At 50.4% G+C, this 25878-nt stretch overlaps 1 protein-coding gene across 3 annotated transcripts in view; it reads right to left on the bottom strand.

The window, feature by feature from the left end:
• Positions 1-25127, bottom strand: part of RCOR2 (REST corepressor 2) — a 265979-nt gene extending 240852 nt beyond the window's left edge. Inside the window, exons 1-2 of one of the 3 annotated variants that reach the window (XM_069645118.1) lie at positions 25057-25127; positions 19134-19285 (exon numbers count right to left, since the gene is read on the bottom strand). In XM_069645118.1, coding sequence (XP_069501219.1) covers positions 19134-19257 — 124 coding nt within the window. In that variant the 5' untranslated portion in view covers positions 19258-19285; positions 25057-25127. Of the gene's footprint in view, positions 1-19133; positions 19286-22499; positions 23239-25056 lie in introns of those variants that run through there. The other 2 variants (XM_069645119.1, XM_069645117.1) reach the window with 2 other exon arrangements.
• Positions 25128-25878: the final 751 nt, after the last annotated feature.

Here is a 25878-nt window from a genome sequence, read left to right as displayed (position 1 = left end):
AAATTGTTGATAACCCAACTAATGGAGATTCAAGGGAGTGCACCACAGGAAGAGCAGGAATTGTGGAAACGAAGGGGGGTGTTCCTTATCGCCCACAGAAGCATTACTGCGACAAGACAGCACTGGAAAGCCGGTGATGCCAGTAGCATTATTAAAGATCGCGCTTGAACAGCTGCATTACCCTGTGAATGTAACTAGGGAGAGTCTTGCCACTACAACTGCGGAAGACTGGTTCATTCCAAATTTGTTGGAGCACGTTTCACTATTTAAGGTAAACTGCATCGTGTGTGAAAAGTTTACTGCTGGGCCTACACTGAGAACACAATTAGAGTGGTAATACCTCGACTGGATGGTCCGTTCCAGCATTTACACATCGACTATGTCAATATGCTGCAAGTATGTAATGAATATAAGTATCTATTAGTGGTGGTGTGTCCCTTCTCTAGGTGGATCGAGGCAGGTCCATGTACACACCCTGATGCCACTTGCGCCACAAAGTTTTTAGTGCACAAAGTTTTCCCGAGATGGGGTGTGAGAAGTGCTGAGATCCGACAATGGCCCACATTTCCTTCATGAGCTATTTGAACCAATAGGGCTTCAAATGAATATAAAGCAAAAGTTTTCTTCTGCTCATCACCTACAAGTCAACGGCATATGTGACAGACTAATCGGCCTCCATAAAGAAAGGACTGCCAAGACTAAATTGACTTTGAAGAAGGGATGGCTATATTGCCTACCCCCAGCTTTATATGCCCTTTGGAATCAGCCAGGATCAGACCACCACCTCAGCCCACTTGAACTAGTGACAGGACGTCGAATGAGAACACCACTCACTCCTCCATCTAAAAGCAAAAGTAATGCCCAGAGTGTAGCTAAAACCTTGAGATGCACGACTATTTGACATGTATGACCTCTAGCATTTCTCTCAGTTCAGATCAAGTCAAGCGCAAGGGGTAGTGGTCTCAGAACACAGAAGAAGACAATTCAACAACCAACCCAATTCAACTACTATCAGAACTTAAGATATATGTTGGAGACCTAGTTCTCATTAAAAACCTTACCAGAAAGTGACATTAGCCAAGATTCAATGGTCCCTTTTGCATTGAGAATATAACCCCTTCAGCTGTAAAGGTCCAAGGAAGACGAGCTTGGCTTCACCTGGGTGACGTAAAAGCCTATAAAGGTGGGACCCGCCCTCCCACTGTTGCTAATCTAGAAGCAAGGAACGAAGAAGAATTTCAGCATGTGCAGACCCGATCAATGATGAAAAAGAAGGACGATGAAACAACTAGCTGATAATACAGATTTTGTATTGAGCTGAAATTCAATGGATACTCTTTATAGATATTTTAGCAGGAGTGCAAAGACTTGCAGAGAATTTCAGGAATTTTGAAAATTAACCTTTAGAAATACATTTAAGTATCAAAGTTATGCCTAAACATCAGTTCTTGATCAGAAATTGGAAACGAGATCAGTAACCAGATTAATTTTGTGGTGAATACCTGTTCTAAGCAGTTACACATATGGTACTTACCGACAGTGATGTTCATCGGTTTGTGCTTGCTGTCTTTGTGTTTATACTTCAAGCTTATCCTGCTCTTGTCAGAAGAGACGTTGATATTTGCACTTTTTTAGCAGATCCTAAAAATGGCCCAGTGATAAGAAAGCTTCTCATTGCAATAATTGAGCAGATTTTACAGTTGCAAGTATAAAGAAATTTGATGATTGTATTAAAGATGAGAAATGTAGAAGCCGGCACAGTTCTAAAGAATGAACAAGTGCAACAAGTACCAGGATGGCACGAGAAATTGATGCCTATGTTTTTGCGCATAATATATGCTTGTACGATTACTCTCTTTGTCTTTCTGTTCCTCATTTTTTATAATCTCTATCATGTTAGTACTTCCACTGAGGTAGAGGTCTCTATGGTTCTTCCTACTATGGGAAGTTCCTTTGATAAACTTCAAGAATGGTACAAGGCTTCTAAAAGACACAGAAGAGATGCAGAGGAAGATAATGAGAGGATAAATACCTATCTAGATAATTCAGCACACTTGTGTAATAACATGTGGTACCAGCACATGAGGGAAAAACAGCTTGGGAGAGTTGCTACATCTGCGCTCTCATCTCATATGCCATAAATACAGTGCAAACTTTAATCTCCAGAGAAGTCCCAGAACACCATGCCAGGTGCCTCATTCATCTTGCAGTATCTATGACCAGGGGACAATTTCAGGGAAGTTGGGCCACTTTACGATGGAGATCGAAATGGTCGTTTCCATTCCAGGATGATTATATCAAGACAATACAGATGGAAAGGGAACCTGGATGGGAGAGCAAGATGCTTGTGTATCCTGTAGCAGCACAGGAAGAGGTAGTCATTGAAGACATGAAGAGAATGGATTGCCCCGATTTAGCAGAAATAGCTGGATCTCCTGGATGTTGGGAACAAACTCAAGTCTCACTCTATGGACGAGTGAAGTCCAAGAAGGGATGGGAAAGAGGAGTGATGTCCTGTGCAGCTCATCTACTGAAGACAGAATATGTGCAAGAGGTGCAGAGAGTGAACAAAGGATGTTTGAAGTCATGAGCTAAACATGCCAAACTACTGACATGGGTAAAAAATTAATCAGGTCCAATGGTTGTGATCCCATTGGTGAATGCAAAATTGTGCTTCTGAAGACACAGAAAGAATTGTGTGGGAGATAACAAAGACTGCAAAACTACAATTGACGTTTCCAGGATGGGAGAAGGGACAGCTGTCCTCATGAATCGATATTGGGCTTGTGGGCCTAAGGCCTACATGAATTTACCCAAGGATTGGAGTGGAGTATTCTCCTTGGTTCTCATCCATTTTCCAGCATTAGTGATTCATCATAGTGACCTGAACATTGGAGAATTTCCAAAAGTAGATGCCCATTTGAGAAAAAGAAGATCGCTTGAATTTCTCAATCGAACCAGAAGAGATAATTACTTCTCAGCCAAGTCAATAGAAGCATATGACTCCATTCCTTATGAACACAGGTTGTTCAGTAAGACTGCTTCAATATTTACGACTATATTCATGTGTGGGATCCAGACGATGGCCAATGCCAAATGGTTGCAGATTTGGAGACAAAAGCTTCTGCAGACAATCAAAACCACCATAAAGGGATTCAGTGCTATCAAGGAAGGGCTGAGGGCCATACAACTAATGACCGTGCAGAACAGATATGTCCTTGATAAGTTTCACATTCATACCTTCCCACAATGACAAGAATGGGCCCTTGACAGAGGCCATGACGTTGCTAACAAACCTGCATAACAAGATGGAAGACGAGACAGAGGACATTACGGATGACAGTTAGTTTGCTTCTATATTCTCATGGATTCCTCAGTGGATGGCAAACATCTTCAAGTTTCTTGGAGCAATATTGGTGATGGTGATGTTTGGATTCTGTGTAATCAGGATAGTGATCACCCAATGCCAGAAGACAGCAAAGAAAGCAGTAGGAATGAAGATCACGATCAATGTAGAATCTGGGTTTGGACCCAAGGAATTGACTGATGAAGAGGTCCGAAAATACATAGAGGCCAGCATTGTGGCACCTGATGGAACAAAGTTCCTGTATCCAGAGAATCATAAGTAGTATGTGGGACAATGGGTCTATTATAATCCGAATCGACAGTGCAATTACATGACCTGGAGTGTAAATGAGCATGTGAAATCAGCCGGCACCCTGAGGGGGGTGATGAAGATCTGGGCTCCAAAGAAGCACTCGTTCAAGAGAAAATATCAAGATGTGGAGACAAAATAGGAGGTGGTCGAGGACTCGACCAGAGGGGGGAATGTAGAGGAGCAGTTACATGCCTCTGCAGGAAATCCTGCCCCCTACCTCCTACATGTTGGAAGCCTGAGAGTGATTGTGCCATGCTTAACACCAGCTGTTGTGACCATACCACAGCGAGTATTCGAAAGAAGGTACCCACTGAGACAGCCCTATCAAATGTATCCCCGAAGAAACGATAACATGAAGGAGGAACTCCCCGAAGGAATATGAAAATGAGCAAAAGGAGAAGCTGGTGACATCACGAAAGACGAGGGTGACGCCCTGAGGATACTGGCTGGAGAGAATGCATGGATCTTGCAGAAACTGATGACGAAGTTAAAAATCGAGTACATTTTCATATGTGAAAATATTGAAAGTGTGCGATTCACTTCAGAAAATGCAAGCCGTTCAATAACTGTACAGATGCTGTAACGCAAGTAGATAAAGTAATCTTAGAAGCTGGCTATATGTAGTGAATGGACCGCAGGCAAAGCCGCCATTGTATAGAAACTGGACATCGTTGTCATGAATTTAGTAAGCCAGGACCCAAGGAGAGAAAAGGCGAGAACTGTGTTGCAGCAAAAATAAGCTGAGATTGTGGTAACGAATGGCGAGGCTGTCTGGCCTGGTATCAAAGCTGAAGCAGCCAAGGTTGGTTATCTATTCTTGAAGGCAGTGAACGCGCGAAGCTGAATCATCCCTTGTTACGGTGCAAAGAAAGAACACCAAGCGTGCCAAGTTTTATTCATTTAAGACAATTTAAATGCTGCAAAATAGACCAAATCGTGGTCTCCTGTCACATGAGCCAAGGATGGAAATATAGTTGAGCGTGGAGTCCTATAACAACGATAGTGCGTGCTCGCACTCCCATATATTCCCACAGACAAGGATACTTTGCAAGGCCAAGTACAAAGACAATCTGCAAGGCAGAAGGCATGGGTGATGAGAGATGCTGGGCTAATTGGGCAAAGCGGTAAAGTCAAGTCCCCCTCTTGGCACCTGGGTCTGAGCTTACATGCGGCTAAGTGAACCGAATGTACCAGACATGGCACGAGCGTGCCAACCAATTATAGAGGGCCTTATAATGAAGGGCCTTATAGTTTGAAGACCAATGATAAACTTTGTACTTAATAGTGTTGAAGATTACATGTTTTTAGAGGTAGGCATAAGTTGTCCACCTGACAGTGGACAGCCAATCACAATCCTAGCTCCTATGCAATGTATACTTAGATGTTCCCCTTAAGCCTTTCATAGGTTTTCTATTATTTGCCAAGCCTTCGATAGGTTTTCTATTATTGGCCATGTAGTATGCTGTCAAGTCTGACGTATTTTTTGCATATAAGGATGTTTTATGAGAAATGCACTGAGAGCTTGAGCGAACGTCCGCTGATTTGTCTGTTGTAACTTCCTGTTTTAGATATTTGTTATTAAAACAGTACCGTTGCCATCTTCCTGAGTTGGTTTGATTATGGTATCAGGTAATAATGTCCCCATAAATAATCTCCCCATACATGTTGCTGGGAAAAACCATTGGCGACATTATATATGGTAACATTATGTATGGGGACGGGTCGCAGGGATGTCCCCTGCTCCCATAACAAAAAACGGGGGTTGTCCCCCGCATGTTCAATGTAATATGCAAAAAATGGCTACTTTTTTGTAGGGGACATTTTTGCGGGGACATTATTACATGGAACCCCTCCCAGCACCCTCTCCCCTGCACTTCTTGTTTGCACACTTGCACGATCTCAATGACAGAGGGCCTAGTAAGATCGTTGTTTTGGTGTCAGAGTTATTCTGCATCCCCATCCATTGTATGAACGTTACTAAAAGGACCATATGCTCACACCTGCATGGTGTTGGCCACTTTTCTGAGACATGTGAGAACGTTCATGAGTTGCTGCATTGTGTAGCTCGGAGCAATGTTATTGATCTTAAGCGCATTAAAATTAGGGATGTAACGGTATAACGGTATACCGTTAAAGATACTGTGAACCACTCAATTGAACAATAATAACCGTCACATTGTTTATACCGGTAAACCGTTCATACCGTGAAGTGTGCTTTTCAATCTGATTTGGAAAGGCTGCAGTAAGCAAGTGCTGCGCAGTCTTGGTCTTGCACTGTTGGATGTGCCATCTGCCAAGTAGTTTCAGTTGGAGCAGTTTTTAATGCCATTCCGTAAACCACACGTGCCTGACACAAAATCAATATGTTAGCAATAGGAAGAATAAATACAGTGCCAAGAAAGGGAAACGGTTTACTTTGGGTTGGCGGCTTTGGGGTTTATATATTTATAATGGATGTTTGCTAAAAATATGACAATGGGGGATTTCCCTGGTTCTATCATTGAATTTACATATAATAAGTCACGCTGCGAAATTCACTCATCTCTGTGGGTATTCCCTGCTGCCATACCAAAGGGTAACATGTCTGTGATTACATGAACACCTTTTGGCCCGCAAGGAAACTAATGGCTGTAACATAAAAAGAGTGTGCGTGTGTGTGTGTGTATATGCGCACAAGCTTATACTACCATCAGCCTCCGTTGATCTGTGGCATGCAGGTTATAAAGATGGCAACATGTTCATCTTCACAAGTAGCCAGTGGGGGAGCTAAAAGCCAAAATGACCACTTAAGAAAAGCTATTCAGTTTGCTTTGCCAGTCGCAGCAGCCCCCCCCCCTCCTCCTCCTCTCCACACGTGTGTTTGTGTTTGGTGGAAGCAAGGGGTGGCATTTCAGTGGAATGTATGTTGAAAAGCCCAATTCTGGCCCTGGGTGCCTGGTTTTGTTTGTGATGATAAATCTGACAATTTATGACCTTTTAGAAAATATTTGTTAAGATTGGTTAACTCCACCTGCTATACCGTGATAACCATGATATACCGTCATTTGGCAAGAAGGTTATAATACCGTCATAAAACTAATACCGTGACACCCCTAATTAAAATGCACTATTTAAGCAATAACCCCCAAGATGGGGGGCATTTTCGCCTGGTCATGGCCTAAATTAACGGCCTCAAGTGAAGCAAAAACATTCACCAGGGATTTCTGACGAGCTGTAGCTATTAGCAACCCCATTATGAAAAATGGTGTAGGCCCTTTTCCCTTTTCGTGGCAGCCAAAACAAGAGGAGGTGGGCCTTCAGGTCGATTTGCCAGCGGAGATGCCATGAGAGGCAAAGGAAGGTAAGTGGATATGGGGGGGGAGGGGGTTTGTGTGTGTTTGTGTGTGTCAGGGGAGCTGAGAGTAGTGGAGGAAATGTGGCAGATTGTGGGCCACTTTTTTTTATCAGTTTTTTTTTCTCAGACTGACCTTGTCTGGTATGCAGAGGGACCACATCAAGGCCTTTCAACCTTTTCAGTTGAGAGGGGCCTCAAGGGGACTCCAAGCAACTGCCCCCATGTTTCCAGTTAGCAGTCTTTTAAGACTGCAATATATTCCTTTTTTATATTACTTTCGTTCTGGGGCTGTAAATGTGTGCTTTGCAGTGCCCGCCTAACAAGCTGAGTTTGCTGGAGCCCTACCAGCCCTCCCTTCCCTTTGGGTATAAATAAGTGTTATCACCTTGTTGCCTTTTAACACTGGTTCTCCTACAAAAGCCACTTGCTGGCAAAGAAGGGCTTATAGCTTTTCAGTGTGCATTTAGTGTTTCAGCTCCCTGCCTCTTGATAATCAGCAGCTATTAACCCCCAGCTGTGGTTTTTTGTCTCCATTATAATGTATGCACCCCATGGGTGCCTTAGGCTGATTTCTGCTGCAAGCAAACCCCACCCCCCAACCATCATATAGAAATGGGCACCCACACATCTTCACCCGAGCCTGGGTATAAATGGAGCATGACTCCCGGATCTTAGGAGCGTGATAACATGTATTTCCCTAGTGGCCTTGCATTTGTCCACTTCGGGAGAAGGGCCGAGTCAGCCCTCTCTGATTCGAACCTGTCACTGCAGGTTACTGCTATCTGCCTTACCGTCGGAGCTTTAGCCCAAGAGATCTGTGTAATCTGGTACGTTCCAGGCCCGAGGCTGTGAGCTTAGTGTGACCTGATTCTCAGACTTGCTATGCATCCGTGAGACACATATACACAGCCTGCAAAGAACACAGCATAAAAAAGCCGGGAGGTCACAGGGAAAAGACTGGTTCAGAAACACTGCTCAAAGGAGCACCTTGGCTCCAAGAGGCCCCTTAAGCCAGCCATTCCAAATGGGGACCTCGCTGTCTCCCTTAGATCTCCCGTGTCCCTCCCATCTTCTACCGCCACCCACCATTCTCTTTACCGCCCCTTCGTCTCTGCCACACATTTCAAAACAGTGTTTCTTTCAAGATAAGACCTCCCCCATGATTCGCCGGGGTTTATGATAAGCCGTCTTCCCTCAGAAGGCACTGGGGACCATGATAAGACATCCTGCAGGGGGCCCTCATAGGTGCTCTCGAGGCCCTTGGACCCCCCTGAAGAGCCGTCCTCTTGTGGGCCGGCGAGTGTAATGCCCCTCTTGCTGCACGAGTACCTAGGGTTCACGAGGAGCCCCGTGTTAAGAAACCCCTGTGTTCTCTCAAATCCCCCTCCCCCACTCACGCTCCACGAGGGAATCAGAAGACTTAACCTGCCTCGACAGTGCTGCAGAGGGCGGGGCTCCCCCCAGGGCACAGACTCAGGACAACCCCTGCTCTGCGCTCAGGACAAAGCTCACATCCGGCACTGGGCCCGGGGGCTCTCTGGGGCTGACACTGCAGAGGGGTGGGGGTGGAGGGGGCGCTGCGAGCACAAAGCCTCCAGGAGCCGCTGGTGAAGCCAGGCGCTTTCAGCACATGGCCTCTTGCAGTGGACATTGCCAGAGAGGCGGGGTTGCTGCCCATATAATCCTCCTGGAGCTGGCTCAGCAGGGGTGAAAACCAGTTAGCCCCAAGCCACGTGGAGCTGGCACAGGAGCGAGTGTGCGAGCCCGTGACTACAAGCCCCCCGTATATAAAGAAGCCCCTCCCCCGCCCCCCAACCCTCATAAGCTGCCACTACAGAAAGGAGTGCGAGGCCCTCTGAGCAAAAGGCTTCATAGAGCTTCCACCACAGATCAGATGTGGGTGCAGGCTTCTGCGAGTGCATCGTCCCCCTGGAGCAAGGCCCTTCCGGCTGCTGTGAGAGCAGCCTCCTGCAGCTGGAAGTGCGGGGAGCGACGCACACCCCTCTCAGAGCACCAGGCCTCTGGCAGCTGGCCCGACATTGCACACAGCGCATGTGCAGAGGGCTTGAGAGAGCAAGGAGGCCTTTGTTGGTATAGGTCTCTACGGAAGTGGGGGCTGGCTGGGGCTCGTCTGTACACCTCCCCATGGCCACATGCTAAAAGAAGGGCCCTGGAAAGTACAGTCAGGAACCCAGTTAGGAACAGAAAGCACTAGACTGCGGTAGTAGGCACTATAGAAAGACACGGTTTCAGATTCCTCTTAAAACATTTAGAGTGTGCTCACGGCAGAACATTGTGTGATGTAGGGTTTACGTGTTCAGGTGTTTTTGAGTTAGCCCAGACCGTACACCCCCCCCCCTTCAAAGTGCAGCTCTGCCGATCCATCCTGCCCTGCTGCTAAGGCACAGGATCTCTTGTCCCCTAGAGTCTGAGTGGGCTCCCAATTACCACAAACCAGAGCCGCAAGGACCTAATGACAGATAAGCAGAGTACATCTGTGTTGTACCTTCTAAAATTGGGCAAATACTCCCAACACAATCAAGTAAGAAATGGGCATGTGCCTGCTCCTTCTTACCACCTACACAGCTGTCTTGATGTGCTCAGATCAGATGCAGCAGCTACACAGAGGAGCTCTACAATTGTGATAGCTAATCTGAGGAGGGTGTATGAGACGAAAGCAACCTCTCAATGTACGATTACTAGGCACAGCGAGAGCGTGCATTACAACAGTGGCGTCGCTAGGGGGGCCTCTGAAATCCTGTGCCCCCCCCCCCACACCTAAGACAAGCAGTGACCATGGTCTCTGTTCCTGGTGTTATTTGTGACACCCACTGAGGCAAATGTCTGTAGATCACAGGGCAATACTGTCTTTGTCTCAAAGCGAGCAGTGATGGAGCAGCTTGCAGCCCCTCCCATCAGAATGTAGCCACGAAACTGCCAATGATGGGCCATTAGTCACTGAATGGTTTCGTGCTTGCATTCTGATGGGAGGGAAGTGCAGTGGGGTGTGGATGGTTGGTGTGCACAAAATCCTCTCTGCAGGAGTGCTTGTGACGTCACACATTACCTTTCATAGACGCCCCCCTTACATGTGTCTGTGCCCCACCCTACTTTTGTCTTTGGCCCCCTCTGTGCCCCTCCTAAATTTTGTTTCCTGGCGACACCACCGAACACGAATGCCCATCTTTGTCAAACTGAATGGGATTTTTACTTGCCTAAAAAAAAAAAACTACAATGACAACTACTTTTGTAACCCGTCACAGATCCCTTTGCACCCAACATCTAAAATCAGGGAGTAAAATATTCACACCGCCAAATCGTATTAGCAATCCTGTTGGTGTGGTTGGAGCGCCTGCTGTGGTTGAAAGTATGGACAAGGATCTTGGGTGCTACAGACACAACCCCAACAGAACAGTATGCCCTGTACCCTGGACTCCGTCTCCCACTTCTTCCCCATTGCTGCCCTTCACCCTCAACACTCATGGGAAATGGAGTAAAGGCACGCCAGTCTGTGCACACACGTGTCCGTTTCTTCTGCAGAGGCCAGCATTGGCAAAAACGACCCCAAACTGTTTGGAATGGTTCATTTGGACGGACTGGGCCCAGTTTGCTGCAGTTGGGCAACCCTATAGAAATGCACCCTAGCATGGCCAGTTATGCACGTGCTACCGCTTGCCCTTATGTGGCAGTAATCGCAAAGTGCAACAATCTCCAAAACTGTCCTCTGAAAGCAACTCTGCTGCCCCCTCCCTCTTAGTGGATCTAAATTTGGCACCATAGAATCCGAACATTATTGATTGCACCCATGTGACTATCCCAAAAGATGTACACATTTGGTCTCATAACGTACGTAACTGCCGTTAGTTATTGACCTATTGCACAATTCCAGGAGGCTGGGTTTACTGACATGTTTAAAGCATATGGAGCCTTAGTATCTGACTGCTGAAGAAATGCTGGTGTGTCAGATGGGCAGAGTTTACGAGGCACAACAAAAACAATTAAGCAGACCAGGTTCTAGGTGAAGGGTCCTGCGCAGATTAGTCTGATGCGTGTGCGACACGAGTAAAAAGACATTAAGCATTTATCTGGGGTGAAGCAATTCAAAGGAATTGAACACAACGACCAGCAGCATAGAGAAAGCATGGCGTAGCTATCCCATGTGACAATGTCCCCGACAGACGACAACACATACAGGCAGGAGACCTGCCTTAGTGAAAACATACCACGCCCACGTTGGCCCATCCAGCCCCTGCTGCTAGTAGCTTTAGAAGACACGGAAGAAACTGGTTCACACAAGGAGCCATGTGGCTTCCGATCGCCTTTGTCAGGCATAGCTTCTGCCATGTGGGCAGCCGACTCCCACTCCCAATATGGCCGCCAGCCTGCCTTTATAAAATGGGCAAGAGCAATCCGGCGGGGGTATATGGCCCAAGGTCTGCCCCTTCGGGGGCTGTTGCAGTACAAGCGGGCAATGACTGACTCTGCAGTGAGGCCCTCGCGTTTTGCACGGTGGAGCCAGCGGGCCCTGCACCGGCTGGAGAGTGAATAGCAGCCGTGTTTGCTATAACTTACGTGTGCAATGACAAGCAAGGACTCTGCAGCAGGGAGGCCCTCACGTTTTGCACGGTGGAGCCAGCAGGCCCTGCACTGCACTGGCTGGAGAGTGAAAAGCAGCCGTGTGTGCTGTAACTTCAGCGTGTAACGACGAAGCTTGGCTAGATGAACCAGCAGGCTGGGAACAAAGAGGCACAGCAGAGCTTCACAAGCCGCCACATTTGCCACAGGAAGTACACCCATGCAGAGGGAAGGCTCAGACTTGGAAGTTGCATTCCAATCATTTGTCGAAGGGCACAACGGGGCTTTTAAACTCGCGCTGATGTGATAAATGACCAATACCATACATGCTTTGCTTCTACCTTTGGATTGGAACCTAGAAACATCCTGTGGGACATTCTGTGTTGATAAGAGGGGCTGTGGCGAGTTTTACATATGGCAAGCAAACGTACCGTTGGGGATGAAGGAAGAAATAGCCCACATTTATAGGGGTTGAAAACCGATTAATTTGAGCATTGATATATGGCGTTTATAAGTTACGTGCCTCTACACACGTGTTTCAAGGCGTGACGAGGCATGAACAGAGGGACGACAGACAGCAATCCTACTATGCCAGGTGTCAATCAGATTGCGCAAGTGCATGGGAAGGGGGAGGGGACAGTGCAGTACATGGGATAATAGATTAATAACAATAAGTTAGGTACGGCTAGCTGGTGGTAAGTGCAAGGATAAGTGCAGACATCCGGTGTCGTGCTGGTAGTGGGACTGTAGGGATACAGAGACCGCCCCGAGTGTAGGGGTTGCCAGGAAGGCAGTACCGGTGTGCGACTGGCGGTGGAGGGGACCTGGGCCCGAGACCAGAGGGTGGCTAGGTAACCAGTGCAGTTTCAGCCAGGAATCCAGCAGGGGAGGGGGGGAGAAAAAGCAGAAGCAAATAGAAAGGTTTTGAGGTGCTTCCAGAACCCGAGATGATTCTTCTCAAGTTTCAGGGAGGCAGGGACGCTGTTCCAGAGTGAGCCCCGAGCCGAAGAGAGAGATCTACCACCAACACGTTGCCTCGAGAAGCGACTGACCCTGAGAGAGTTGGAGGCGGATGAGCGAAGAGCTCGAGAAGAAAGATATTTAGGAAGAGAGAGTTGAAGGTATTGAGGCCCCAGAAGGCCTTGTGGACAATGCAGAGGGTTTTGAACTTAATCCTCGCAGCCACTGGGGGCAAGTGCAGAGATTTCAGTCCTGGAGAGATACGATCCCTGGGCTTGAGGACAAGGACAAGTCTCGCAGTCCTCTTCTTGATAAGTTATAGAGGGCAGAGAGTAGAGGCAGGCAGATTTAGAAAGAGGCTGTTGCAATAGTCCAGCCTAGAGAGAACCAGAGCTCTGGAGACCGTGAGCTTCTGGGGGAAGGAGAAGAAAGGAACTGCAGCTGGTAGTGTGACTTCTTAGAGACGTCAGAGATGTGAGGAGAGAAGGAGAGTGTGGAGTCGAAGATGACCCAGAGGTTTTTAGCCTCACAGGTGGGTGCAGGAAGAGGGCCAAGAGAGGCCGGCCAGAGAGTGACAGGAAAGGAGGGAGCGGGTGCGCCGATGAGGAGAATCTCAGTCTTACTTGCATCAAGGCAAAGATCATTGGCGGCACACCACTCCTGGATGGCGGACAGTCAGAGATGAGAGATGGAGAAGAGGTGGCCGAAGGTAGCCTGAAAATGCGCTGAGTGCCATCTGCATAGCACTGGAAGTTGGGGCAGAGCGCGGCAATGCGGTGGGCAAGAAGTGCCAGGTATTGGTTAAACAGCCAGGGAGAGAGGTTAGACCCCTGGGGAACACCACAGGTAGAGATGGAGGCGAGGAAGGACCCACGTTGAACCTGGGAGGGTCAATCAGAGAGGAAAGAAGTCAGCTACCCCAGGGCCCGACTGGTGATACCCAGGTTATCACGGAGACGATTGAGCAGGATGGCATGGTTGACCGTATCAAAGGCAGAAGAGAGATCAAGTAAAATGAGGACACTGGGGGTGTTGGAGTCAAGGTTGGAGAGCAGGTCTTCACGGATGTTCATGAGCGCAGTTTCCGTGCTTCTGGCCGCTCTGAAGCCAGACTGATGATCATGGAGACAACCAACAGATTCAGTGTGAAGATTCAGCTGGGAGATGGCCAGGTTTTCCAGGAGTTTGCCCAGGAAAAGAGTGAGGGAGATTGGGCGATAGTTGGCCAGCAAGACCGGTCGGCAGAAGGTTTCTTAAAATGAGGGTGCACAAGTGAGTGCTTCAGGGGGAAGGGAAGACTCCAGTGGCGAAGGAGTGGTTGCAGAAGTTGGCCAGAGCAGGAGCCAGGGAGTCAATGTGGTCCTTGATGGTTTTGGAGGAGCAGGGGTGAACCTGTTTTGACGAGACATTCACAGATCAGACTTGTCTGGAAACTTGTCAGAGGAGAACAGGGGAAAGGCAGAGAAGGAGAGGTGGCCGAAGAAGGGCCCGAGGAAGAGCAGGGAGTAGAGGGAGGAAGGGGAGAGGAGGAGAGAGAGTACAAGATGTCCTGAGTTTTAGAGATAAAATGAGAAGCCAGAGCCATGCAGAGGGCCTGGGAAGGGACAGGAGAGGTAGAGACTGCGGCAGGATTGGCCAGTTCCTTGCAGATTTTAAAGAGTTCAGCCGAGTTGTTAGATGCCGCAGAGACGCAGGCTTGGATGTGAGCTCTCTTCTTGGTGAGGACAGAGAGCCGGGATTGCCTTTGGAACAGGCGGCAGGCCAGTTTGTCAGAGGATGTACCAGGAGCATGCCATTTCCTCTCGGCCCACCCTGCACTTGCGTTTGAGTGACGAGGTCTGAGTCGAACCAAGAGTTGCACTTGGCTTTCAGCTTCAGGTAACCTCATGACAGTTGCAAGAACATTGAGAGTATCAGATATAGCAGAGTGGAGCATGGAAAGGGCTGGGTCAGTGTGTGAATCAGCCAAAGGGGGTTTGCAGGGGAGGAGGGGGGGGTGAGAAAGCGGCAGCGAATGCCTCAACTGACACGCGCTTCATGGGTCAGACGACCGAGAAGGAGAGGGGAGTGGTGTGAGGGATAGAAAGGGGAACGTCTGAGGAGATCAGAACGTCCAGAGTGTGCCCTGCATTAGAAATACAAGGCCAGCGTCATTTAGCTGGGACTATGGCATTTGCAGGAAGAAAGGAGAGCCAAAATAGCGACCAGTGGGTGTTGAATGGCCCCTGATTGGGAGTGTGGGTTGAATTGTGCAGTGCACAGGAAGGTGGCAAGCATTACAAACCAGGAACCTGAAGCTCCAGCCATCCTCCCACACCATCTCATGCCCTAGTATCAGAATACAACGCAGCCAAGAGAGGGCACTCCTCTGCCAGGGGGTGGGAAAGGAGTCCAGGGAGTGGCCCAATCCAGCAACGCTTAGCCATTAGACTGGGTTTCAGGACCCAGGGTTCTTGAAGGCATAAAAGGAGAAGGAGGCATTCCTGGATATCTGCTAATGTTGCCAGTTACTGTAACTTGAAAACCTATTGGGACGCACAAGATTCGAGTGCCAACATTTTAGCAGTGACGGGCATTCAGGTGACATTGCTCAGGTGTCCCTACAGTGAAAGAATGACGAGGCAGAATTGGCTGTTGGGTTAAAGGGTTTTGAATGTGTCCCTCTTTGGTGGTTCCATCTGGGGACAGGATGGGATGTTTTGGCAGCATGGCCTGCCCCCCGGTGCAAGCTTCGGCACTAATGGAAGAGTGGGCAAGTGATCAGCCCCACTCCTCAGCCACCCCATCTCTGCTTACGTGCCAGTCCTTGCAGGCTGGGATGCATGAAGAGAATGGCACGTGAAACTGGGCGAAACCCTCCCGGAAAGGACACAATGGACTGAGGAGACAGAATCTGGCCCTTAAAAGCTTTGGGACCCAATCATCCTGGATTTGGCTGACCAGGAGGCCTTGGAGTCAGAGCTTATTTTGCAAACCAGCTGGGTGAAAGCACAGGTGTAGGCACTCTCCCTCCTGGTTCAACTTAAGAGGGGAGGGGGCAGTCTAGAATCGCACTACTTGAACTGCAGGTGATCATTCTGAACGCGAACCAGATATGTAGGAATCATGAGGGCACTGGAAAGCGTCTTGCAGCAGCTTCATGAACATAGCAAGAGAACAGGTGTGCAAGCCCACCCTCAGGCTTACAGGCCATATCGGCTGCCGGGCAAGTCGGGAGTAAAGTGTAGGACGTCCTTGGTTCTGCTCAGGATAATCAATACTGCTTCTCAGAGGCCTTCAAGCTCCTAGCGCCAGCAGTCAGAAATGTATCGCGGCCCCACGGACTATAAATAATACCACCAGCACTATAGCCAATGCTATGTTGGCGGTGTACGCACAGGGAACTTCAGCAAGTGTAGTCCCAGGGTGAGTTTTCAGGTTTTGGTGCCACCCGACGTTTTCCTGACACCCATTTACAGTAAAAACAGCCTTCCCCTCAGCCCACCGGAATGCCTGGGGCCAGTATGCCTAGGCCCTCAAGAGTTGATGCTCGGAGCAAGAACCACCCAGCAGCGTCGGACAATGTAACAATCGACCTGATCTTGTTAAGACCAGAAGATTAAAGACCGCCTTATACGAGGACAATGTTAGGCTGCTTCCTGAAGTAGGTCAGTCGCTTTATCTGTTGGTATCAGGTAAGAGCAAGAAAACACACACAGAGAGACTTCCCCTACACAGCAGTCAAGCCCTTTTTCTGAAGTGACCCATAAACCACAATTTTGGGACTCAACGACCCATAGCGCCGAGATGATGCTCTATCACGAGAAAAACCACCTAGTTTTGAAGGGTTCCAGTGGCGGATAAAGCTGTGGATGTCCCCACAGTAGACGATATCAAGACTATCGAAAGAAAGCCTGCCATCTGCTCATTATGGGGACGTAAAGCATATTCGGGGAGCAGTGACCTCCACATAGGGCGGCATTCAAGGGAGGATGCAAGGAGGTGTTCATGATGTGGAGACAAAAAGGTTCGAGCTCCAAAGTAGTGATGCCCATAACAGATCGAGAATCTGCCATGGCATGGGTGCAACAAGAAACCTCAGCAACACTGCACCGAGAGTGTTTGTACACCCAATAAGGCGATGAAAGGAAAGTTACAACATAGTCAAGTGGCGTTCCTATTTGTAGGCATCTCTTACACTTACAGACAGGAAACACCCATATGCTCCTTCTACCAACGGGAGCAGTCCAGCACAGGAACAAAACCCCCAGCCACCATGCAAGGCTAACTTTAGAAACCAAAAAGTGCTGGACAGAAACCACTGAAAAACAAAGGGGTGATGGCTGGAAGGTTTAGAATTCATCTTAAACCTCTGGCAATTGCTCTGTGCAACCCTCTAGAGCATGCCCTTCACCTGCTAAGCCATTACAGAAAGGGGGAAGAGCATATGCAAACCAGACTTGCTAGGTCACATCCCTTTTGGACGGAAACCACTGGGCATTTCTATGGGCAGTTTCTATGCCATTGTTTTTTTACCAGTTTCTGCCAATTGGGGGGAATGCTTTATTTGTGGGGGTGTTTGCCAGGGCTCAGCATAGGCCCTTATTTTTGAGCCCCACACTTATTGTCTCAGACTCACTTTAATTATGAGGTGGTGATAGTCAGTGCATCCATCAATCACAATGAGCAGGTGCGAGTGGCAGTGTAAACCCAAATATGTCGACACTGTGGGGAGCAGCTATGAGTAGTTGGCAGCAGTGGTGGGGAACTACCCACTCGTAGCGCCACAGGAGTGCTAGAAAATATTCGAGCCCTGGCACTTATTTTGATTTTTTACAAATTAAGCACGGAATAAGACTAATGAATATGCCCTCTTCTGTTAAGACGCAGGTGGAAAAAATGGATGGCATGGAAGCCACCGAGAGTAATTCCCGGTGGTTTTCAGTAAGTCAAAGCTTTCCATCCATACGTTTTTGATGTTTGCATACCTGGGAGCCCCTGGACAAGCTCATACGGTTCTTCTAAGACTGCAGTCGGTCTGCAAGATCCGAGGCCAAACTTCCGGGTGGGCCCTAGTCCAGTTGCACAACAAGGTGCGAGAAAACTGACAGACTCAAGTGATGATACCGAAGGCACCACGGCCGTGCGATCCTGGGCACCTGGTCAAGTCACATGGTTGTAGGGCCACGTGCAACTAAGGGAGGATTAAAGGCCTGCTACCCACATTTTTGGTTACCGTAGGGGTAAAGGGTGGGCCGACTTCAAGAGTATGAACTACTTTCCTCAAGAATACACAAACACCCCAGGGCACACCTGCTGTAAGAATTCACAGTACTCAGACAGATAACCACTACACCACATGTTTAGGACAGCACGTTGCTAATTACTGCACCAGCACCCACCTGCATAAGGACAGCCCACTGCCAGGTGGAGACAACCATTGCAGTAGGACAATATGACAAAGTAGGGAGATAACCACTCGAACCACCTGTAAGAAATCTCCCACTGCAAGGTGGAGGCAACCACTCCAGTTACTACATACTAGGGAGATAACCACCCGAACCTCCACCCGTACGAGATAGCGCGCTGCGAGGTGGAGGTAACCACTCCAGTAGGACAATACTACATACTAGGGCGATAACCACCCGAACCCCCACCTGTAGGAGATAGCACACATCGAGGTGGAGACTACCACCCTATATACTAGGGAGATAACCACCCAAAGCACACTGCGAGGTGAGGACAACCACTCCAGAAGGACAATACTACACACTAGGGAGATAACCACCGAAAGCACACTTCGAGGTGGAGAATACCACTCTAGTAGGGCAATATGACATACTAGGGAGATAACCACCCGAACCCCCACCTGTAGGAGATAGCACACTGCGAGGTGGAGACAACCACTCCAGTTCCCACCTGTGTTAGAGCTGCATAATAATAGGAGGAGGCGGCAGACACTCCAGTGGAACAAGACAATGCACGTGAAAACACCTGCTCCCATGTCCACCTGTGTGACAGCAAGCTGCGAGGGGGATGGGAGGGACGGGGCAGCCACTCCAGTTCACACGTGTTGTAGGACAGCAGATCGCGGGGTTGGAGACAGCCATTCCAACCACCATCTGTTGTATCAGACCAACCACCCCATTCACGGGACAAGGCAACCAGCTCAACCATGATACTGAGTGGGACAGCACATTGCAAGGTGGAATAAGCACTCCAATGCTCAACATTAATAGAGGAAAGGCACACTGCAAAAGGAACACAACTATCTAAGCCCAAGGGGTAGGCCACTACATGCGGGACAACTATTCCACGCCCACACTGTGCAAGGTGGCAACCACTCGAACCCCCAATGAAAGGCACGCTGTGAGTTGGAGACGAACAGCACATGTACTTAAGCAGCATTATGGGGGAGGGGGGACAACCACCACTGCAGCAGGCAAGTAGTCTCTTCGCGGTTGGACACCAACGCCCATGTACAACTCACATTTTTTTTTACTGCCTCTTTGCGCTAAAGTAGCACAGGGGCGGGGCAGCCACTACACGATGCACACCAAGATTAAAAACTCCACTCCACGATGCACACCAAGATTAAAAACTCCACTCCCGCAGACCACAATTTACCTTGGAAGTGCTCCTCTTCGCTGCTGTCCTCCTCCGAGTGCGGGTTCGAACCATTGCTCACAGTTTTGGCGCGGCTGCGGGATAAAATCCCCGAAGGCACGGACTTCTCCATCACTGAAGGCATTGTGACGTCCAGGGCTGCCTTCGAAATCCTGTAGGAATAAAACCAAAGAGTTTTTATCTTCCACCTAAATCCTGCAGTGATAGTACCGACCCAAGCCCCCACGAACTCAGCTAAAATCTAGAGAAAGTACAAACACAAGTCTCCAGGTGACCCAACTCAAATCTATAGCCCCTGATCTTTTGGTTGTAGCCCCGGATAGAATCTCAGGAGCTACAGCCAAAAGACTAGCTAGCCCCCAGTCCCAACAGTTCCGACATCAGCTTAGCCCCGGGTCTTTTCCAGACCTAGCAACTCCCCTGGTACCAACCTAGGTCCCCACCAACTAAACTATAATCGCTAGACAGTACCAACACAAGTCCCCACCGGCCCAGCTAAAGTCAGGAGACTGTACCAACCCAAGACCACACACGGCCAGCTAAAATCTAGAGACAGTACCAACCCAAGTCCCCACATGTCCAGCTAAAACATGCAGGGACAGTACCAACCAGCGTCACCACTTGCCCAGCTAAAATCTAGAGGCTGAACCAACCCAAGACCATACCAGCCCAGCTAAAATCTAGAGACAGTACCAACCCAAGTCTGCACCTGCCCAGCTAACATCTAGAGACAGTACCAACCCAAGCCCTCACCAACCAAGCAAAAATCTAGAGCCAGTACCAACCCAATTCCCCACATGTATTCCCACCTGTCCAGCTAAAATCTAGTGTACCCACCAGCATCCCCACCAGCCCAGCTAAAATCTAGAGGCAGTACCAACCCAAGTCCCCAACGAACCAGCTAAAATCTAGAGCTAGTACCAACCCAAGTCCCCACATGCCCAGCTGAAACCTGCAGGGACAGTACCAACAAGCATCCCCGCCTGCCCAGCTAAAATCTAGAGAGCCAGTACCAACCCAATTCCCCACCAGCCCAGCTAAAATCTAGAAACTGTACCAACCAGCGTCCCCACTGGCCCAGCCAAAATCTAGAGACAGTACAAACCAAAGTCCCCACATGCCCAGCTAAAATCTCCAGGGACAGTACCAACAAGCATCCCCAGCTTAAATCTAGAGACAGTACCAACCCAAGCCCTCACCAACTGAGCTAATATCTAAAGACTGTACCAACCCAAGTCTCCACCTGCTCAGCTAAAACCTAGAGACTGTACCAACCAACGTCCCAACAGGCCCAGCTAAAATCTAGAGATTGTACCAACCCAAGTCCCCACCGGGCTATGTATAATCTAGAAACAGTACCAACAAAAGCCCCACCAACTGAGCTAATATCTACCAACCCAAGCCCCCACCAACCCAGCTAAAACCTAGACACTGTGCCAACCCAAGTCGCAACCAGCCCAGCTAAAATCTAGAGACTGTACCAACCAGCATCCCTACCTGCCCAGCTAAAACCTAGAGACTTTACCAACCCAAGCCCCCACCTGCACAGCTAAAATCTAGCGACAGTACCAAACCAAGGCCCCACTTGCACAAGTAAAATCTAGTGACAATCTCAACCTACAACCACACCTGTCTATCTAAAAACCTGCAGGGCCAGTACCAACCAGCGCCCCACCTGCCTAGCTGAAATCTAGAGACAGTACCAACCTGCTTCCCCACCTGCCATGTTAAATCTTCAGGATCAGTACCAATCCAAGTCCACCTGTGCCCAGCTAATACTGAGAGACGGTACCAACGCAAATCTCCACCTACCCAGCTATATCCTAGAGACAGTAACAAGCAACGCCCCAACCTTCTCAGCTAAAACTTGCAGGGACAATACCAACCGCGTCCATACCTGCCCAGGTAAATCTGCTGGAACAGTGCCAACGGGTGACCTCCCTTGCTCAGTTAAACATACAGACAGTACCAACTCAAATCCTCCCACCTGCCCAGCTAAAACCTAGCGACAGTACCAACCCAAATCCCCCCACCTGCCCAGCTAAAACCTAGCGACAGTACCAACCCAAATCCCCCCACCTGCCCAGCTAAAGCCTAGAGACACTACCAACGCAAATCCCCACACCTGCCCAGCTAAAACCTAGAGACAGTACCAACCCACGTCCCCTCCTGCCAAGCTAAAACTTACAGGAACAGCACCAACCAGCGTCCCCACCTGCCCAGCTAAAACCTAGACAGTACCAACCCAAATCCCCCACCTGCCCAGCTAAAACCTAGAGACACTACCAACCCAAACCCTCAGCTGCCCAGCTAAAATCTACAGGGACAGTACCAATCCACGTCCCCACTTGCTCAGCTAAAACTTAAGAGGGGCAGTGCCAACCATCGTCCTATTTTGCCCAGCTAAACCTAGAGACAGTACCAACCCAAATCCCCACCTGCCCAGCGAAACCTAGAGACAGTACCAACCCAAATCGCGACCTGTCCAGCTAAAACCTAGAGACACCACCAACCCAAATCCCCACCTGCCCAGCTAAACCTAGAGACAGCACCAACCCAAATTCCCACCTGCCCAGTTAAAACCTAGCGACAGTACCAGCCAGCGTCCCCACCTGCCCAGCTAAAATATAGCGATGGTACCAACCCAAATCCCCACCTGCCCAGCTAAACCTAGAGACAGTACCAACCCAAATCCCCACATGCCCAGAAAAAAACCTAGAGACTACCAACAAGCGTCCCCACCTGCCAAGCCAAAATCTAGAGTCTGTACCAACCCAGCTAAAATCTGTAGGAACAAAACCAACCAGTTTCTTCACCTGCCCAGCGAAAATATGCAGCGTCCTGTCCAGTTAAAACCTTCAGGAACAGTACCAAACTTCACCCACCCCTGCCTAGCGGAAACCAGCACGGCCAGTACCAACCAGCGTCTCCGTTTGCCCAGCTAAAACATACATTAACAGTACCAACCAGCGTCCCAGTCTGCCCAGCTAAACCTGCAGGTACGATACCTGCAACGCTTTGTAGCTTATTTCAAGAAACTACACGGGGTTTGTAGCAAACGGGCGCATCTGCCCCCAAAATAAAAGACATGAGGACAATTAAGTCAAATCACACCCCAACAAGTTGAAGGGGCCATTTACTGGAACAAACTTATCCTATAAAAACCAGAACGTGTGCTGCAAGAGACCAGGCTGCCTACCTTAAAAAAAACTAGAGACAGCTCTGAAAACCCCAAAAGACCTCGTAAACCTGCAGAGAAAGCCACAATATTGCAGTCTGCTAACCGAAAATCTATAGGGTCACCTACGAGAACCCAAACTACCCGGCATGGGATCTACAGGTACAGCGAAAAGAAAACAAACCTACCTGGAAAAAAACGTGCAAGGGCAGCAGGAGCAGCACAGGTGTGCGGTTCCCACCTGGGGGGAGACTTTGGGGAAATATACACAAAAACAACTTTCAACGAGTCTATCTTTGTCGGGCAGGCCACAAAAGAGGGGGTGTTCAGTCCAACCCCCCGTCCCCACACAAGAGCAGCCGGTTGAGCTTTCACATTGAAGAGAGGTAGGATGATTTGAGACAAAAAAAATTCAAGCAAGGCTTAAGTGCAGTGTTGTGCTAGATCCGTGGGTTGTTCCAACCCCTTGAATATTTTTAAAAAATGGGGACTAAAAAATAGGGATGGTACGATCCTGGATGCAGCAGGAGACATTCAAATCCTAAAAAGCGCTAGTTCCAGGGGCCCAGAGCACATGGAGCCCCGGCTGACGGCGTAGGCCTGCCCCTTCCTCCTGGTGGTGGGGGGAGAGGAGGTGGGCTGAAGCCGTGGGGTGTCCCACGCTGCTCCCTTCCTAGACGGGGCACCCGTTCCTCGTGGTGTGCAAGGGGAGGGGGCGCTCCCTCTAGCCCTTTCTGGATGGGTGGGGGGGGGGGGGTTTCCCTTTCTCCAGAGGGTGGTGGGTGGAGTGATCCCCGGCAGGTGGGGTGATCCGGTGAAGGTTGGTCTTTGGTGGGCAGGTCGCGCGCTGGTGGGAGAGAGTCGGCTCACTCTGCCTCCTGCTCACACAATGAGGCTGCTGGCGGTGTGGAGGGAGGCAGGCTGCTGCAGGGACAGGGACGGCCCCCGCCCCTCCCCCTTCCCTCCTCTTCCAGCTCCCTCCTCCAGCCAGAGCGGGTGAACAGCCCCTCCCCTCCGCGTGCTCTCCCTCACCAACCTACTCATGCGCCCTCCTCCTCTTTTTTTCACCCTCACAAATGCACCTCTTTATGGGTCCTCTGCCTCACCAGTCTCGCATTTATCCACTCCCCACAGCTACCTTCTGTCTCTCCACTACCCTATCTCACCACCCTCGTCCTATGTTTCCCGCCCCATGCTCTCTCAGTCAGCCCCCTCCCATGCCCTCAAGTTCTGCTTCACCAGCCTCCCTTGTGTCCTTATCTCCCTAGTTCCGTCCCCAGCGCCCACCTATGCCCTCCCCGCCAGCACCCAGCATCCTCTTGTGCCCTCTTCCTGTTCTGCTTCACCAGCCTCCCTTGTGTCCCCATCTCCCTAGTTCCCTCGCCAGCGCCCACCTATGCCCTCCCCACCAGCACCCAGCATCCTCCTGTGACCTCTTCCTGTTCTGCTTCACCAGCCTCCCTTCTGTCCTCATCTCCCTAGCTCCCTCGCCAGCTCCCACCTATGCTCCCCCCACCCGCAGCCAGCATCATCCTGTGCCCTCTTCCTGTTCTGCTTCTCCAGCCTCCCTTGTGTCCTCCTCGCCCTAGTTCACCCTCCAAAGTGCCCACCTATGCCCCCCACCAGCAGCCAGCATCCGCCTGTGCCCTCTTCCTGTTCTGCTTCACCAGCCTCCCTTGTGTCCTTATCTCCCTAGTTCCATCGCCAGCGCCCACCTATGCCCCCACCAGCAGCCAGCATCCGCCTGTGCCCTCTTCCTGTTCTGCTTCTCCAGCCTCCCTTGTGTCCTCCTCGCCCTAGTTCACCCGCCCGCAGCACCCGACTATGCTCCCCCACCACCAGCCAGCATCCTCCTCTGCCCTCTCCCTGTTCTGCTTCTCCAGCTTCCCTTGTGTCCTCCTCTCCCTAGTTCACCCCCCCTCCCAGCGCCCACCTATGCTCTTTTCCCTCTGCCCATTCACCAGCCAGCATCCTCTGGTGCCCTCTTTCTTGTCTGCTTCACCAGCCTCTTCTATGCCCTCCTCCCTCTAATGTTCTCTTAGCCTCTTCACGTGCCAGCTGCCTCCATTCTCTCACACCACCCAGCCTCTTCGTTGCCCTTTGCTTTTCCAACCTCTCTTGTGTCCTCTCCCATAGCCTCCTCGTGACTCTCACTCTCCACTACTATCTGAAACAACCCCGCTATGTTCCCACCTTCCTCTGCTTCACCAGCGCCCCTCACCTCCTGTGCCCCCTCCACTAACTCTCACTGCCCAGCCTCTTCTTGGTCCTCCCCTAACAATGTCCTCCTGTGCTCTCCCCACCAGCCAACCTCCTGCTGTGCCGCTCTCCCTCACTTTATCAAGCGTCCTCTTTCTCGTGTGTGTCCTGCTTCCCCTCAGCATTCGCCTTCTTTGCCCCCCCCCCGCTCTGCCTCAGTAACACCCTGATGCGCCCTCCCTCACCAGGCTCTCCCAAGTCCCCCCTCTTCCCTCCACCCTTGCTCTCAGTGACCTGGGTTCTCTTCTTTCCTTCTCCCCGTTCCCACAGCAGCCACCTAGCCCCCACCCTCACCTGCCTCCTGGTGCGATTGCCCTCCCTCACCCGCGTCCTCCTGAGCCCTCCTACACCCTAAACGCCCTTTTCTATGTACACCGCCCTTCCCCCGGCTCTCTCCACCAGCCTCCTCACACCCCTCTTAATGTGCACCCACTCCCTCAGCAGTTTCTCCCCGCTTGCAACCCCCTCCATTTTCTCCCCTCTCACCAGTTTCCTCGTGCGCTCCCCTCTCCTGCTGTGCCCACGCCCACGCGCCCCAACAGCCTCCTGCTGTGCCAGCCTCCCTCTCCTTCGCCTGCCTCTTCCTGACTTGTGCCTTTGTGCCCTCCACGCCTTCCCCGACCTGTATTCCCCGTCCCGCCGGGTTACTCTCCCTGACCAGCCTTTCTGTGCGCCTTCGCAAACCGCCATCTCCCCGCAAGGTTGCTCACCCGCCCTCACCAGCCTTCCATCTACGGCGCCCCTCTCCCCCATTAGGCATGTGTGCCCCCATTCTGCTGCACACCATCTGTTACCCGGGACTCAAGGGGTTAACGCTCGTGAGCCCCCTCCGTTGGAAAGGCGGAGAGTGACTGGGCAAGGGGGTTATGGGGCACGTGCGCTGCGAGTGCCAGTTCCAGTTTGGTTGTGAAAGAATAAAGAAGTTCCTCTTATCTCTCCGTGTGTGCGTCCTTCATTTGGGCCTAGATCCCTAGGCAACATTTGGCGACGAGGATCTCTCCCGCGCACCGGAGTCCTCCTCCTACGGCAGTCCGCCTGTGGTGGCCGATCCAGCGAGCCCCCTCCTCCTGCTCCACCTCCGCGCAACACGGCACTCCGCCGAATCCGCCTTGCCGGACCTCCTCCGTCGAACCTCCGCGGAAGCGACCCCGCCCGCGCACCCGTGGGCCTTCTCTCCCAGGCGCCATGAGCACCTCCAACCCGGGGTCCAGCCAGGGCTCGCCTCAACTGCCACGGGTGGCGAAGTCGATTCAACTACGACTGCCCCCGCCGTTCACTATGACTCCTCAGGCCACCAAAGGCCCCAGA

This window comes from Ambystoma mexicanum, chromosome 2p (assembly GCF_040938575.1).
Source record: "Ambystoma mexicanum isolate Mex_15411 chromosome 2p, UKY_AmexF1_1, whole genome shotgun sequence".
Lineage (NCBI taxonomy): Eukaryota > Metazoa > Chordata > Amphibia > Caudata > Ambystomatidae > Ambystoma > Ambystoma mexicanum.
This window is presented reverse-complemented; position numbering and strand designations above follow the sequence as displayed.